Source organism: Mandrillus leucophaeus, unplaced genomic scaffold (genome assembly GCF_000951045.1).
Source record: "Mandrillus leucophaeus isolate KB7577 unplaced genomic scaffold, Mleu.le_1.0 Scaffold186, whole genome shotgun sequence".
Taxonomy (NCBI): domain Eukaryota; kingdom Metazoa; phylum Chordata; class Mammalia; order Primates; family Cercopithecidae; genus Mandrillus; species Mandrillus leucophaeus.
Genome location: NW_012101876.1, coordinates 2680357 through 2698372, shown reverse-complemented (window position 1 = coordinate 2698372; position 18016 = coordinate 2680357). Strand labels below are relative to the sequence as shown.

At 34.7% G+C, this 18016-nt stretch overlaps 1 protein-coding gene across 1 annotated transcript in view; it reads right to left on the bottom strand.

The window, feature by feature from the left end:
- Window positions 1-290: 290 nt before the first annotated feature.
- The window catches only part of DAZL (deleted in azoospermia-like), a 60217-nt gene continuing 42491 nt past the window's right edge, over window positions 291-18016 (bottom strand). Inside the window, exons 2-11 of the mRNA XM_011977931.1 lie at window positions 11694-11840; window positions 11332-11423; window positions 10755-10806; window positions 10259-10322; window positions 10032-10171; window positions 8630-8701; window positions 7854-7904; window positions 6992-7105; window positions 5564-5662; window positions 291-2220 (exon numbers count right to left, since the gene is read on the bottom strand). Of these exons, the coding sequence (XP_011833321.1) occupies window positions 2167-2220; window positions 5564-5662; window positions 6992-7105; window positions 7854-7904; window positions 8630-8701; window positions 10032-10171; window positions 10259-10322; window positions 10755-10806; window positions 11332-11423; window positions 11694-11840 (885 nt within the window). The 3' untranslated portion in view covers window positions 291-2166. The remainder of the gene's footprint in view (window positions 2221-5563; window positions 5663-6991; window positions 7106-7853; window positions 7905-8629; window positions 8702-10031; window positions 10172-10258; window positions 10323-10754; window positions 10807-11331; window positions 11424-11693; window positions 11841-18016) is intronic.

Genomic DNA, 18016 nt, shown 5'->3' with positions numbered 1-18016 from the left:
GTCTCGAGATTAGGCCTAAAGTGTACAGGAGACAAAATATTTCATAGGGTCCAAATTGAAAGGGACCTTAGCCATGAGATAGCAACAGTCAGATGTGTTCGTCAGCATTCCTACTCAGCACTGCTGTTCATGCATCTCTTAAATTTCTCTTTGTACCTGAATTTCTTTTATGAGCGAACTCTGCCAGATTAGTAAAATGAACTCGATACTTTTACATTTTAAGAATCTAAACCTTGTTACACAGTTCCCAACTCCCCCCATTTTAGATTATTACATCAGAAAGCCAAAAACACTTTTGAAGAAAAAAAGTTTATTTTTATTCATGTATGCAAAGACAGTATCAGCAATAGGTAGAAGCATATTTCTAAGTTTAGAGTTAATTTTCCATTTTGAAAGATTCAGGACTTCATCTCTTTTACCCTTACTCTTTTAAATGCTTCACTCTAACACACACAAAAATTTATTCCCTTACTTTTCCTTAAGGTCATATTGGAATAATTAGAATTAGCTCTTTAGAATATAGGTATCACTTATAATAAGCTGGAGATTTAATCACAGAATGATACGTGTCAATGTTATAGCACCAAAAAAACTAGAGTTAATTTTTAAATGGACAAATTCAGGGTGCTTTCAATTTCTGAGGTGTAATAAAGCCCTCTTGGGAATTCTAAAGTTAAAAGACTCTTTTCTTCAGATTCAGAATGAAAATTTTGAGGAATTATAGACCCCAGTGGGCACTAGTAATATGGCTCATAGTAACTACACATTAAGTTAGAGTCTCTACATTTTAGGGAAGAAGCCACTGAAACAAAGGCCAGAAAGCCACTTTAAACTCATGTCTGTGGCAGATCAAATGATACTGATACAACTATTTACCTTAGAAAGGTATTATATCCCATTGCTACCGTTCCAGGGTTTGGCCCTTGAACTGCTCTGCTCATACAGCTACTTCCATTCCTTACATCACCAGTTCTAGAAGCAAACCTTCTGAAAGACAAGTGACAAACGCTGGAAAAGAAAGACCGGGTAGAGCAAAAGGGCTCTGGTGCTCTAGCTGTTTGTCACAATGTAAAATGAAGACACCACCTAATCTAGAAACAACGTTAACTTTTAACTCTAGCACATTCTTGAGATGTACTTATTAAACAACTTTTGTGGTTTAGAAATACCAAAACTACCTACTTTGACTCTTCTGGACATATTTTACTTTACAAAAGGAAGTATAACAGACTAAATCTATTTATAGCAAGTAACTAATATTCCAATGTTTTTATAAAAACAATTCCTTTCAGATACTCTGATTAACCTCTAAGTGACATAAAAAAGTTGCAGCATTCTTTAATACCAATATTTTGCACAATTTGACAAACAGCCAAGTTCAGCATTTCAAAGAAAAAAGTTTTTACAAAAAAGACGAATGGTGACTCATTGAGAAGCTTATGTACCTAGTAAAGTTTAGTTTGTCTTGGATTCTTTAAAAAATTAGGCCCAGAATTTTAGTTATCCTAATTACTACCCTTATCAAATAGGATTTATATATGTGGATTCTAGATAAAAGATAAAATATTTTGAATAAACGTATGACCCACTGATTGGACTGTTTGCTTTGAATCTGTTTTACTGGGTTTAGATAAGACGACTTCAATAAAGTTAACTATATATTGAGTTCCACTGATTAAAAATGCAGTTTTAAAAATTCTGCTTTTGTGGTAAATTTCTAGACAAATCATAAATGCAAAGCTCAATATTGTAAATACTGTACTGCTCACAGGTACTTGTTGGAGAAGTGAAATGCTTGTATTCAGACTATCAAAATTCTGACCTTTCAATATAGGGTTTTAAAAACTTTTTTTTGAAAATCAGTATTTGCTTTTAAATACTTAAAATGCTAATTTTTAAAAAATCCTTGCAGATAAATCTTAAAGTTTCTTTCAGTCTCAATTATTTTTTACTTTCAACTATATATTCAACACAGAACCAGTTTCTAAATAAACATCTAATGAAGAACAGTTTCAATTTAAGATAAAACTAGAGAGTCTAATAATACAACTTATACAGAAAGTTTGAGTATGATTTACCAAAATTCAGAATTTCTATAATAGTGGAAAACTTTTAGCTTAATATTCAAAACCAGCAACTTCCCATGAAACTACATAGCCAGGAGGATCAAACAGATTTAAGCATTGCCCGACTTCTTCTAAAGTGATGCACTCTTTTATCCTGGAAAAGATAGAAAGAGTCCTTTTACTTTACTGAAAACTTCTGATTACTACTATAGATCTGAAAGTTGTCAAAAACTTAAACCACTTGTTTTGGGTCTAAACATTAAAAATAATGAGAAAAAAGATTATCCTTTTTGGGAAGCATTCTTGAACACAGGGATAACATATGTACTGAGATGCCTAGTTTTATTAAACAGTTTAGTTAAAAAAGAAATCAATTTTAAAAAAAGAAATCCCAGTAAACTCAGAAATAACAGGACTTAGACTCAATATAATTTTATGTACTTCTTAATAATTTTGCAGTAATGTCCCAAAGACAGCTGGTAGAAAATGTAATTGTAAAAAATACTGCTTTCACTAACTGAACTGCATCTAATAGGAACCACAGCTTGCGAACAGCTCTCCAATCTGAAATTTCCTGTTAGGTTGAAAGATGTAAGTTTTGGCATTTAAAGACGTATCATTAACCTGTGAAGATGTATCATTCTTTAGAAAGGGAAGAGAAATATTTAAAATACATGCAAAACTTTCTTATCACTCTATGTTGCCTACAGATGTGCAGACAGAAAAAAGTGAGAGGCCTTAAGAGGAGGAGTGGGACTGAGCAAATGAGTAATAACATAATAGTATTTTATTTTCTACAAAGGTAACTGTGCCCTTTTTCTAGGACTTCAGTTTCATTGTCATATAAATAAAAGTGGCTTCCGTAAGTTACCTAATCTGTCAAAAGAGTGATATCCTATTTAGCTTAAAATCTAGAAAACTGGTCACCAACATGTATCTTCAGAGATCATGCAGGAAACAAGATTATGAAAGGACTAGAGAATTAAGACAATGAAGAGTGGAATTAGCTATGGAAATAGTAAATACATTCAAAATACCTCATGCATTCATATGCAATACAACACGCAGTCAATCAAAATAGGTCTAGATGTCAGACAACTGCAGGATGCCAACTTCTGATTCCTCTCCCAAACAAGCAGAAAACTCTGGGAGTTTAAAGGGAGTCTTTTTCTAATTCCAGGTGAGAACTCAAGTTTAAAAACTATTTTCTGGACTGGGCATGGTGGTTCACGCCTCTAACCCCAGCACTTTAGGAGGCTGAGGCAGGAGGATCACTTGAGCCCAGGATTTCAAGACCAGCCAGGGGCAATATAGTAAGATTCTGTCTCTTAAAAAAAAAAATCTTTTTAACTAGCAAGTATGGTGGTGCATGTCTGTAGTCCTAACTATTTGGGAGACTGAGGCAGAAGGATCCCTTGCGTGCAGGAGTTTTAGGCTGTAGTAAGCTGTGATTGTGACACTGCACTCCAGTCTAGGTGACCAAGTGAGGTCACCTCAAAAAAAAAAAAAAAAAAAAAAGCACAAGACTACCTTCTGCTTTGAAAATCATTTAAGTACTACTGTAGAAACCTATGTAATCACCAGAATTTTGGGCAAGGCAAGCTGATGTACGATTCCAGTTCCTTCTTTTCTAAATTATACTATGTAGAATGAAGCAACTAGAGAACAAATGTCAACTTTAAGTATGTTTACTCCCTGTTACGAAGATGTTAAGAGCTTAATTCTGCAATATGGGCTCTACTCTTCTACATTATACAGGAGATCCGTAATATAACCCTTTAAAAAAAGCTTAAGCTTCATCCTATATCCATTCACAGATGGAAAAAAAAGCTGGTCTACTTTCTGTTTTAAGACACAAAGTGATGGTTAAACATTTCCTTTTGAAAGTAAAGTGTGTAGCCAGTTTTGACAAATTCTGGCAGTTCCACTAAAGGTTAAACATGACTTAGCAATTCCATTCCGAAGTATATACGCAAGAGAAATAAGAACATATGTTTACATAGTAACTTGTTCATGAATGTTCACAGCATTATTTCTAATAGTTAAAAAGAGGAAATAATCCAAATGTCTTTAACAGATGAACAGAATGAGGTAATAGCCATAAATAAAAAGAAATGAAGTTCTGATGCGTGCTAGAATACTGATGAGCCTTGAAAACATTATATGTTGAGTGAAAAAAGCCAGTCACAAAAGGCCACATTATGTATGATTCCATATACACGAAATGTCCAGGACAGGAAAATCCTTAGAGAAAGTAAATTAGTGGTTGCCTAGGGCTGCACAGGATGGGGGAAAATGGCAGGTGACTGCTAAGGTAGGGGGGTGATTTTTGGGGTGATTTAGTATTCTAAAATTGATTGTGGTCATGGTTACACAACTTTGAATACATCAAAAAACAGTGAAATGCAAACTTTAAATAGGTAAATTGTATTACTGGTATTTCAATTATATATTTCAATAAACCTATTATTTAAAAAACACCTTCCCTTTACTAACCATAATATTTCTCTCCCATTGGACTGACGAAATTAGTTATTTTTCCTATTCACAGACTTAGAACTACAGGGACCCAGAAACCTTTAGTTCTGTACCTTCTCATTTTAGACTTGTAAAAACTGAAGTCTTAATAAGATTTATCTATACAACATGGATAGAAGGCAGGATCAGAAATCAGATCTTTCTGGAATTCAACTACCCACATTCTCTTCCACTTCACCAACTGTTTCAATCAACCTCCACTTCTTTCCATTCAACATTTTACTGCTTCACTTTACCCCTTTTCTCCCTTCACACTGTTCAAGTGTATCTTCTGACTAAACAATTTTTCTTCTCTTTAATCCAATATGCATGTATTTTTTTATTTTTATTTTTTTGAGACAAGGTCTCACTCTGTTGCCCAGGGTCTCACTCTGTTGCCCAGGCTGGAGTACAGTGGCACAATCATGGCTCAATGCAGACTCAACTTCCCAGGCTCAAGCAATCCTCCTACCTCAGCCTCCTCTGGAGTAGTTGGGACTACAGGTATGCAACACCACAACTGGCTAATTTTTGTATTTTTTGTAGATACAGGGTTTTGCCATGTTGCCCAGGGTGGTCTCGAACTCCTGAGCTCAAGCAATCCACCCACCTCAGCCCCCAAAAGTGCTGGGATTACAGGTGTGAGCCACTGCACCCAGCCAAGATCTGCTTTCTGTATCTAAAATTTTCTTTTACTATTTGGTCAAGCCAGTAAACTAACTCTCTTCTCTGGTAAACCCTTTCAATTGCAAATTTCTGCTGAAGGATTCTTCCCTAAAGGTAACTACACTGTATCAGGGTTCGAGTGCAGAAAATACACTGCCAGGTAAAACCCACTCTGGTTTACTGTGTTATAGTCAAATGCCAACAGTTCAATTAAACGCTCTTAAGAAATCTCAAAATACGTATACCACAAGGAAAACAGATACTTTAAATCTAACAAGTGTGCTTTTAAATTATGCATACTGTTCTTTTCATACCTTGAAGTAGTCATCTTGAGTAACAACAGTGTTTCTCAGTCTGTTCTCTGGATTAAACAGACAAGATACCACTGTTTGTATGCTTCGGTCCACAGATTTCTGAAACACAGAAGTTTTCAGTAATGTAAAGACGATTCTCTTTCACTCACTCTGAATAAGGGTTTTTTTTTTTTTTTTTTTGATGGTTTAATGAACATATTACTTTATTTCTAAAGAAATGCAAAAACGCTAGAAGAGGCTGGAAGTGGTGGCTCATCCCTGTAATCCCAGCACTTTGGGAGGCCAACACAGGAGAATCACCTGAGGTCAAGAGTTCAAGATCAGCCTAACATGGCAAAACCCTGCCTCTACTAAAAAAAAAAAATACAAAAATTAACTGGGTGTGGTGGCAGGCGCCTGTAATCCCAGCTACTCAGGAGGCTGAGGCAGGGAGAATTGCTTGAACCCAGGAGGCGGAAGTTGCAGTAAGCCAAGATCACACCACTGCACTCCAGCCTGGGGAAAACAGCGAGACTATGTCTCGCAAAAAAAAAAAAAAAAAAAAAAAAAAAAGGAATTCATAAAAATGTGATTCATAATTCTTACCACGTATCACTCAGTATGCAAGTTTTCTGACAATCAAAGATTTTAGAACCTCAGTGACAGAATACTGGTTTAAAAAGCTGAATTTGTTAAATCCCTAAGTGAACTCCAATGTTTCAAGAAAAAATACTAAGGAGAAAACCTGACAATTATACTGTAAGCTATTTTAATATTTATTTGCATTTTAAAATCGAGTATCAAATCAAGGAATTCACACTCCAACGGGACTTCTTCGAGTGTTATACATATTACCAGCACATCAACTACTTCCACATTCCCACTCATTTACATATATGATTCAAGAGTGATAGTATTATAGAAATTTGCTCTATTGATAAAAAGAAACAACCCTGCCTAATTCAATATTTGAATAATTACTACTAACTTCACCACTGTTGGGAACTACTGCCATATAACGTTATATAGAGAATGCCACAAGTAATGTGTTTCACTGTTTAAGTAAATATCAAAACTGTCGTAAAAGAAAAGGTATATATAATTCGTACTAATTCCTCTTTTGAAGAGTAGAATTCTTGAGGAAACCCTCCCATAACATTCTGCCAAATCATATTAATATAACATTTATTGAAGTATGGTTTTTAAAAATTAGTGGAACTGGAATATAGAAAAGGACTGCTGAATCAGAAATTTTATGTATACATTGAAAATTTGGGGTATCTGAAATTTCACCCACTTTTAACTGCTGAATAATAGTCAATTATTTAAGCTCTATAATTTATGGCTCCCATCTTTAAATTCTGGCAAAAATGCTTGCTTCTCAAAAAACCATTATTAAAACTAGAAAAAATAAATATGAAATATATATAAACAAAATTCGATGTTTGCCTTTTGTGGGCCATTTCCAGAGGGTGGAGTAGCTTCATGAACTGAGCATTCATTTGGCACAACTTCAGCTCCTGGATCAACTTCATTACAGTGGTAGTTAACAGGTGAATAAGCCTATATTTAAAATAATGAAAGTGTAATTAAACAGATACACAGATATGTTTAAAAGCCACTTATTCTTCAAAAAGGTGAGCTGGTATCCAAAGTTTCAATGTAGGTTGTGTTAAAAATCAATTACATTATTTCAGAAACTTTGTTTTAAATCAACAGTTGAAATACAGTAAGGCAGTCTTCTGTTTTAAAATGTCTTCTAAGTATCAAGATAATCAGAAGCACAAGGACTCTAAGAAACTAATGTAGTAAGGAAATGTTTGAGAATGTTAACACTTACTATATCCTTCAAACTGATGAAAGACAGTAGCTTGGGTGTTTTAGATGTAATACTCTTGTTTTATTCCTATTCTTATTTAACAGTAATTAACAGCAAAATATTTCTGTTCCTCTTCAACAATTTTTTTTATGGCTGGTAAAGCCAGAGGCAGATTCTAGGCAGATACATGCTAATTCTAAATCCACATTAATACTATCTTTCTTGAATTACATAGTCTATCAACAAGTAACTGAACACTTATCATTATCTAGACCAGTCATTGCTTAAGCACACAAAAACCTGAGAGAAAAAGGCACTGCTGCTCCCATGGGAGTTTCTAATTGGGTTAAAAAGTAACAAAATGTAACACATTAATATAAAGAACTATTTAAAAATATAGGCATATATGACATGGGAAAAAATCAAGAAATATAAACAAAAAATAAAATAAAATAAAGAACAGGAATTATATGTTTCGGTAATTCACTTTACCGGAGGTACAACATAGCTCCTTTGCTCCCCAACAGGCCACTGTGGCGGAATCTTAAAAAAAAAAAAAAGGAAGTCAAAATTATTCAAATATTCCTACACATTTTCAAAAACACATGAGAAAACAATATTGAAGTACTTTTCATGCTGGCTCCTTTGTTGTTATAGGAAACAGAATGGAAAAAAAGAAGTACTTTATGTTTCTAATCCCTGATGTTCTTGTTGTTACTTCTATTATGTAAAACCTCACCTTTTCCCCAATTTTCGGGAGTTGGCGTTGTGGAAATCTCAGAGATATTAGTTGCTTGAATTTATTACCATAGATATGATTATGGGTTATATATACAGTCGTATCTATGTAAAGAGACTCACAGAACTATTACTGTGAAGCAGCCAGCTAAAATAGAAATAGAATTTGAATTATGTGCTCTAAGAATTGGATAATTTATTTCACTCTAGCTCCCTAAAAAATTGATGAAAGTCAGTCTGGCTGTTTCAGCTATTTGACAGCAAAAATGAAAAAATACATGCTGAAATACAGAAGGGGACACCGAATCTCATAAAACTGTTGTAAAGTTACTGCTAAGTATATTCCTGTCAAAACATTATTCCATTACTTCTAAATAATACAGAGGTCTTAATTCTAGACTAATTTTTTTCTTAAATTTTAGGTACATTTCACTAGTTTAAAATGACAAACTATTCAGTCAATTTGTATAAACAAGTTAAAGGCCTCAACAAAATCTGAAAGTAAATCATTTTACTCCCTCCTAAATTACCTGATAATTATATACAGGCAACTGATATCCAGTGATGACCTGAACGGGTGAATTTGGGTAAGTAGGATATGCCTGAAAATAAAGTTTACAGAAAGAATGAATAAGATAAAACTTTTTTTTAAATTAGAAAGAAATATTCCCAACGTAACAAAAATATGAAAACTTTTAAAATATTATTTTTCCATATACAATAATGCAGAATTCTAAACGACTGACTTTATGAAGAAAGAAATATTATCTGTCAAGTGTTACCCTTTGGGTGGGGAGGGGGAACAAATGACAAAAGAAGTGACTATTTCACCAGGCAAAGTTTATCTTATTTATACTGTGTATAATCCCACCCAGATGTTATTTCTTACACTGATGATAAGGCTCTATTAAGACAGATTTCAATGCAAGTTAAATTAATACATTCGCTATTTCTTTGTTAAAATACTTCTAGACAGTTTTGTATTTGACAGTATTACAGGGTAATATGTAGTCTTCCTACAGTTATGGCTTTTTCTGTACTTAATTTCGAAAACCTAAGAGCTGTATATAATCCAAAACTGGACGAGACAGTATAATGTCTTATATTTTTCAATAAATAGTTATTGATTGAAAACATATAGGTGGCAGCATACATGAATACACCCAGATTCAGTAATGGCTCACAGTAAATGTTAGAAACAAATAGGGCTTTTTTTTTCTAGCCATTGTTCACAGAAGGAGAAAGAAGAAAAGGTATACCCTACACATTTCAAGTACACGGAAAATGTCAATGAATAAGAGCCACTGAAGAACTATCTCACTATTATTTTCCAGCAAAGAAAATGTCTTTTAAACTAAGACATAAGTAACATGAACTAAGAAGAAAATAAATGTTATTTATCATCAATAAGTGATAGCATGTCAAATCCTACTTTAAATATCAAAGTAACCAGGATCAGAGAAATTATATGCCAGAAACTCACAGGATTTATATAGTAAAACACATCAGAAATCTACCCATTCCAGAACCAGAATATATCCAGAAGTCAGCAATTTATATGAGGTGGCATCCGGAAACCATTGCAAATAAAAGAATAGCTAGATGATTTGCTAACCTTAGAGAAAAATAAAGTAGACAGACACATAACGAGAGCTGCTTTCAAATACTTCAGGAAACTAGCTACATGGGGGGAAAAAGGAAGAGATTTCTTCATGGGTCTACAGAGGTCATTTCTAAGATAAAGACAAAGTATACAGCAGATCTTTAGCTCATATCAAGAACAACACTTAGAAATTTCTAACAAAATAAATTTCCCATTACTCAAAGTATTCAAACAGGGATGCTATTATCACTTATATGGAAACTGGATATAATTCCAGAGGGTAAAATGACTACAATAAACAAGAGAATAGGAACATAAGCAATTCTTACCTGAACATACTGAGTTATAGGATTCATCGTGGTTGGGGGCTGCATGTAAGTTTCAGTGTTTGGATTAGTCCAGACATTCTGAAACTGTGGTGGAGGAGGATGATTAAAAACCAAAGGACGTGGCTGCACATGATAAGCACCTTTTTAAAAAGCAAAAATAAAAAGCCTACTTTTAGTTCTTAGAAAAGCTACATGTGTCAACAAGAACAATTTCTCTTTGTACTCACATAAATTTTGTTTCCTGATTGCAGGGCCCAGCTTCAGCTTTTTACCATGGAAATTTATCTGTGACTGAAAATAAAACAGTAACAGAACTAGAATCAATTTTCAAGTCTTTACTTCCAAGACTTGGGTGAACACCTAAAGTCTTCTAAAGTTCCTATTATCATAGAAGATCAGTGATAACTACACACCAAATTAAAATTTGTCATCATGAAGCTACCTCCCTTACTTCTCTATCAGTGTCAAGAGGCATCAAGTGAAAGTTGATCAAAAACTTTTCATCACCCTGCCCTGTCTCCAACCCTTCCCATCTGTAGTTCATGAAACTAGGTGCCCAGTCAAAAATAAACAGGTTCTAACATATCATGTGAGATTCCTCTAAGTTTGGATTTTAAACAGAAAGTGTATCTTCTTCCAAATTTTATACAAGACTGAGTATATCACTCAACACTAAACACTGTATCAATAAAACAAATGATATTTTTCTATTAGATTACTTACTTCTACTATCTTCTGCACATCCACGTCATTAAAAAATGAAACAAATCCATAGCTATAAAGGCAGATAAATGAAGTATAAAATCACCATCATACAGTACATGGTTCAGAACTTCTACAATATACAGAAGTGATGACTAAAAGATGAATAATATACTACGGTATTTGTTAAGATGTACATGATAGATCCTCTACAAATACTGCTTTTTCTTAATCTGAACTATGTCAAAATGTGCTAAGATTAGTGTGAAAACTTTATTGATTGACAAGTAATTCGTATCTGTGAACCTGAATTTAACTTACTAAGACAAGGTGGTTAAAATTTAAGATACCGTGCAATGTATGAAGAAAACAATTCTTTGAGAAAACTGATTCCATTTGTATGAAATGAAGATTGAAGATATTAAAAAACAAACAGAAAAATGATTAAAGAACTGGCAGTAAACTTTTACCCTCTACATGAAAGAAATTAACACAGCAACAAATTTCATTTATGTAAGCATCAGAATACCAGTTTTGAAGTCTTCTCTGATACTCTATACGTGGCTAGAGTTCAGATATTTTTGCTAAAATTACTCACCCTTTGGACACACCAGTTCGATCAGTGATTATCTTCACTTCTTTCACTGAACCATATCTAGCAAAGAAGCTTCTAATCTCAGTTTCATCCATCTATGGAAAAGAATTGAACTTCAAGAGTAAAAACTCAGCATTCAAAAATTTCAATTTTATTAAAAAGTTTGATGATGTGAAAATTTCTCCCCCTTTTGTCCCCAAATGACCAGTAGCTCTTTGTCAAAGATATTTTTAGTAGCTATGGGACAAACATAAAACCAATTCTAAACCTCCATGAAGTACAAAAAAACCTTAAGTTTGTAACAGGGCCCAAATCCCATTATTCATAATGTATTGTAACATAAAAATGAGGTATGAATACAATACCCTAACATCAATTCCTCCAACAAAAACAGTGTTTGGCATGATTTTGCCTTCTGGTAAAACATAGCCTTGGCTGGTTGCAGCTGATGAGGACTGGGTGCTGGCTTCTCTGGAGATGGTTGAGTTTGGAGTTTCAGGATTTGCAGCAGACTGTAATTTGGAAAGTAGACATCATAATTAGATATACAGGAAAAACCCATACATAATGTGAAATATAACTTTTGTTTTCTAAGTATAAAGTATTTTATATAAATTACTTTCATTTGTAAGTTAGTTCAGGCTCAGGATTTAAACTCATCAGAGTAGATTAGCATTGAATTTTAACAAAAGGATATAGTGCTTTCTTTTTTTTTGAGACAGAGTCTCACCCTTGTCACCCAGCCTGGAGTGCAATGGCGTGATCTCGGCTCACTGCAACCTCCACCTCCCGGGTTCAAGCGATTCTCTTGCCTCAGCCTCCCGAGTAGCTGGGATTACCAGTGCCTGACAACACACCCGGCTAATTTCATATCTTTAGTAGAGATGGGGTTTCTCCACGTTGGCCAGGCTGGTCTCCAACTCACGACCTCAGGTGATCCACCCGACTTGGCCACCCGAAGTGCTGGAATTACAGGCATGAGCCACGGCGCCCAACCAGGATACAGTACTTTCTTAAACCCAGTACTGCTCATTACCAAGTCTTGTACAATGCTGTGGAAGAATACTTAGTTATTTGTGAAAATACTATGTGAATTAGTTTTAAAAAACCTCAAAATCAGAAAGTTCAGATTTGTAAAAATTAACATTAAAATCATCCTGTTCTATATTCATAAACAACTTTTCATTTTACTGAGTACACTAATAAAAAGGACGACAAATCTTAAAAAAAAAAAAACCTCTAAAAAGCCACAGCAAAAAGAAAATAAGCCTCAAAGTTTTAAACCAATTTGTCTTGCTTCGCCTTTTTCACCAAAATAACATGAATTTTTACAATTTTAGCACTCCCTGTGTTAGCATGCCTGCTTTACTTTAGGAACGAATCATGGAAACATTATTTGCTCACATGTCATAGCTCCTTCTAAAAAAAGGGTTATAATCCTCATCCCTAATGCTAGGGTGTTCAAAGCATCTTTTGAAATAACATTTTTCTTCCTCAGTAACACCAAATCAGTCCCACTGATAATTCTAATTTTCACAGTAGGCAGATATAAATGATACCATCTTTATTTTCAGATAAAGAAACACATACATATAACTCATTATTTTTCTGGATTTTGATCTGAACTGTCTTTATTCTTTCCGCTGTAGACTCTAAGGCTAATGTAAAATTTTCTCAAGTAGAATTTGTAAGTAATATGTATGTCGGAGAAACAATATAACATAGTGGAACAAAAATTAATTTAGTCAGGAGAACTAGGTTTATGTCCCTTACAGGTAAGTGGTTATAGGCCACTTACTTGCCAGCTGTGTATCTCTGGGCAAATTGCTTTGAGAATGAAATGAGATAACATCTGTGAATTCATTTCGTAAAGTATAAAGTGGTATGCCAATGTAAGTTAGTATCCTGTTATTTAAATTTATTTTCAGTAGATTTTTTTTCAAGTTTCTTTTTTGGCTTTACTATTTTAGCTGACTTATTTTGAAGATACTTTTAATTAATAACTAATTGAAACATCAGGAAACTATGAATCATTATTAATTTAAAAATCATTGGTGAAGTGCCCGTTGACTACAAAAGGTAACTACAAAAGGCTGCAAAAGAGAAAGCTATTCCACACATACCTGTTTGAAAGAAAACAAAAGACAAAAGAGCACAACTGTATATCTTTTTGAAAGGCACAGTAATTTTATAGGAATTAGTAAGAAAGTAGACTTCCTGCTTTGTTAATTAGACGCTAGAAGTTACTGATTCTACACAGCTTTACTAGAGATGAAATCTAAGTTGTCAAATCAATTAAAGCTGAGTTTATTGCTTTTCTCTATTTGCGCTTATACTTGCTATTTTGGGTTTGTAACTAAGTAATTCCCAATTCTTTCCTTTAATAGTGGTATTTCGTGACAATGATGTGGAAGAAAAATTTAAAAACTATTTCTGAAGTTTTTCCTTTCTAAAAATGTCTTACGTTATCGTTTTTCTAAATGACATTAAGCTGCATATCTTAAACTATAAGGAACTTGATGAGATTTCCCCTTCCTATAGACAATTCACCAATCCCTTCTCAGCTCATTCAGAAATCCCAAACAGAATAAAACAAAACAAAATAAATTCTGAAATTCTTGTAGTTTCTTTTCTCCTTTTCAATTCCCCCTTGATTTGTGGATGAACTTTGGATATATATATTTTGTTATAAACAAGCTATATATACAGTATTGTCTCTGCACCATAGTTTGGATGTATTTTAATCTAGAAGTGTAACATCTGGCAGAAAACTGTCAGATTATAAGAACTGATGATAATGCACTGATTCTCAACTGGGGAAGATTTTTGAGCCCCGGGGCATTTAACAATGTTGAGAGATTGGCTGTCACACCTGAGGTGTATTCCTGGCATCTGACGGGCTGAAGGCCAGGGATACTACTGCACATCCTACAATGCAAAGACAACTTCCTACAACAAGGAATTATTTGGTCCAAAATTTGAATAGGGTGTGGTTAAGAAACCTTGTGACAGTCCCACAAGAATTGAAGAGGAAAATTATTGTTTGGGAAGGACCTGATTTCCACTGTTCAGTAAAGTAAGTCTTTTCAGGACCTCAGTTTCCTTGCTTGAAAATGAATGGTTGGAAAAGATCTCTGGTGTCTAATTCTCATACTCGATACAAGAGTAAAACGGATACTTGGAGACGACAGTAGTTTCAAAAAGAGTAAAAGAGGCATTTGACATTATAGGAAGTCTGACTTTGGCTTGGATCTTACAAACTGGCTGCCTGCTTAACTGGAATCGTAAATACAAAATTCATTGAATCATTTTAACAGTGTAATAACGTCTTAAATTAAGGAGACATCATCATGTCCTAGTCCTCAGCCAGCAGGTGGCGCTCAAAGCTAACAAAGTAAGCAATGTACTTCATTTTTACCATGGCTTGATTAGCAGGGATTGTTAAATTCCTACTGTATTTACACATAATTAAAGTGTACATATAAAAATCCACAATCAATAGACAACGTTTGGTGAAACTATGGCCAAAAATATAAATGAATGCTTAGGATAAGCAAAAGCTTAATTTTAAAGAAAATATCATCGTAACTGTCAATAGCATCCTGAAACCAAACTGCATTAAAGAAGTAATTTTCTTAATCATACCTTCAAGTGAGTTGGTGAATTTTGAAATGAGAAATGCTGGAACAGTTAACAGGGGTGAGCTTCAAGACCATCATATACACAACTGTCATTGTTATTTATATCAAACATATTCCTTGTTATATTTGGACAACGAAGTGACAAAGACAGCTAAAAACTGGAAAAAATTATTTGAACTCCTGGGATGTCAGCGTCTTTGACTGTATTATCTAATTCAATTACTATGTGAACATGTAAGCAAATTGAGATTTATATAAACTGACCAGGAAAAAGGCTATAATTTGTAGTTATCAAAGTTACATTCACACCAATAGAAAGAAGAGAATAAACAGAATGCTAAAATTAAGAAAATATGACACGAAAATCAGAATCAAAACTTTAAATCCAAGAGAAGAGTCTTGGGGAGCTGGAGGTGGGAAGGATGAAATTCAAGCAATAAACAATCCTGGCAAAACTAAGCAAGGAAAAGCAAGAAAGCAAAAAGATATATGAAACCTGAGAAATGGGTTATGACCACAGATTATAAAACAATGCTATGCATAAACTCGATAGGAATAAATTTGGAAATCAACGACGTGATAAACTTGTAGAGAAATTTAAATGTTTACAAAACAATCTTGAGAAAGAACACCCAATGATACCTGGCTCAGTTTCCCTGGGAATTCTTTCAACTTGTAAAGAAATAGATAACTTGGGTATATGTGTGTGTGTCAGAGAGAGGTGCACACACACACCAGACACCGGAAATAAAGATAGAAGACAGAAGAAGAGATTAAGAAATTCAAACACTTTTCTTCAATTTTCAAAGAGGAAAAAAATATTTCTCAACGCATTTTACAAAGCTAACAGTATATAAGTAACAAAGCCTCATCAAGATGAGCCATCCCTGCCCTCAACACAAATGCAAAATTCCAGCAGTATATATAGTTTACACTGGGAATGCAAGAATATTTCATAGGATATTGTTACTTTAATTCGCCATTGAAAAAGCATTTGATAAAATGCAGCATTCATTTTAAAATTATTTAAAAATCCAAGTAAAACAGAAATAGAGGTATCTTATTTTCTATCAATCTAATTTTGCCCTATCATTAAGCTTAAAGTGAAATACTAGAGTCATTTCCATTGAAATTAGGAATAAGGGCACCTCCTTATTAATACTACATATTTTTTCCACTACGTATGACAAAGGTGAACATTAATACAGTTTTTATGAATAAATACAAAATTAAAAAGGAAATTTAAAAAGCTAATGATCAATGATCAACTTCATCGATGATTTCAAAAAGTGCACATCAACATAGTAAAATATTTTCCAGCTCTTAGGTTGACGATTTAAAAAAATCCTAACACCTTTCATCGGGAAGGGTGTGAAAAAGAGATCACTGTCCACACCATCAGTGGGAAAATACTGATACATGCTTTACCAAGAGTAGCTTGGAAAAGGTGTATCATTGTTTGATAGGCGGGGATACTCATCACTATACTAATGAGGGGAGTAACTTAAAATTGTTACCAAAGGGGCAAAACGCTTTCACCCAGCAATTCCACTTACAGCAATTCATCTCAAGGAATTAATAATACAAGCGTGCCAAGATATTTACACAAGGATATTCAGAGCATTTTTTTTTTTTTCCCCCAGACTGAGCCTCCCCTCTTTGTTTCCTAGGCTGGAGTGCAGTGGCACGATCTTAGCTCACTGCAACCCGCCTCCCAGGTTCAAGTGATTCTTCTGCCTCAGTCTCCCGAGTAGCTGGGATTACAAGTGTGCACCACCACGCCCAGCTAATCTTTTTTAGTAGAGACGGGGTTTCACCATGTTAGCCAAGCTGGTCTCGAACTCCTGACCTCCTCAAGTGATCCACCCGCCTCAGCCTCCTAAAGAGATTACAGGCGTGAGCCACTGCGCCCAGCCTGATAGTATTAATACTGAAAAGGTATTCATCATAATGGAATTCGGTAAAATGATGGTATAATTTTAAACATATACTGAAAATTAAAATTATCTTCAGAATAATGCCCACATCAATTGAAAGATGCAAGTTGTAAAATACTATTATGCAGCACGGTGTAACCCTTGCAAAAGTTGGTCCATTTATATGCAATATAAGCATAAAAATAATCTGGAAGGGCATACATGTATCAAAATTTAACGGCTATAAGTGTCACGATTAAGACAGACTGCTATTTTCTTACAGTGATTGTTTTCAAATGAGTAAATAGGCTACTTTCATAATCAGAAAAAAATCCAATGTAACTATTAGGATTCCTTTATCTCTAAAAATGAAAAGTATTATAATAAATAATTACTTATAACTCAAGGTAATTAATTTTTATTAGCATGGATAACTACATGTTGTACAATTACACATAATCTTTTTATTTTAATGTTTATACATGGTAATAAAAACTGTGTATAAATTTCCTCCCTTTATCTCTAAAAATGAAGAGACTGAGAATTATCAATGCAGACACACACATAGCATGTAATACTCGCGTTCGTGACTCAGTGGCTGGTCACCGTGTTCAGAGCCGCATCTTGTGATGGCGCTGAACCAACGCTAGGCATTTACCAAACTCACAGAAACGCACACCCAACACTATCTACCAAATGGACATTTTGTCAAAGATTCCTGTTTATCGAGAGGGAAAAAAACTGTGCCCAGAGTTCAAAAATTCTAAAATTCTCAATGGTAACTACTGAAACCGACCTCGCGCCACAAAGATGGCGTCAGGCGAGCTTTTGTGCCTGTCGCCGCCGCACGAGGGAGCTGCCATCAGCAAGTCCCCAGCAGCTGACAGGTGAGAGGAGACCAGAAGCACTTCCGGCCCAGCCCCCCCTTAGCTAGCGGGCCCTGCCTTCAGGACGCCTCACACACCCCACGCTGAGGCCCCCACAAACCCCACCCCGTACAGAGACCGGGAGGGAACAACTTCCTAAGGAACCTCCGACGCTCCGAGTCTAAGGAGGCAAGTCCCTCAGCAGGCCCGCCGCCATCTTACAGAGCCACGGGGAGAGCGCCAGAAGAGAGGCTGGCAGGGCGGG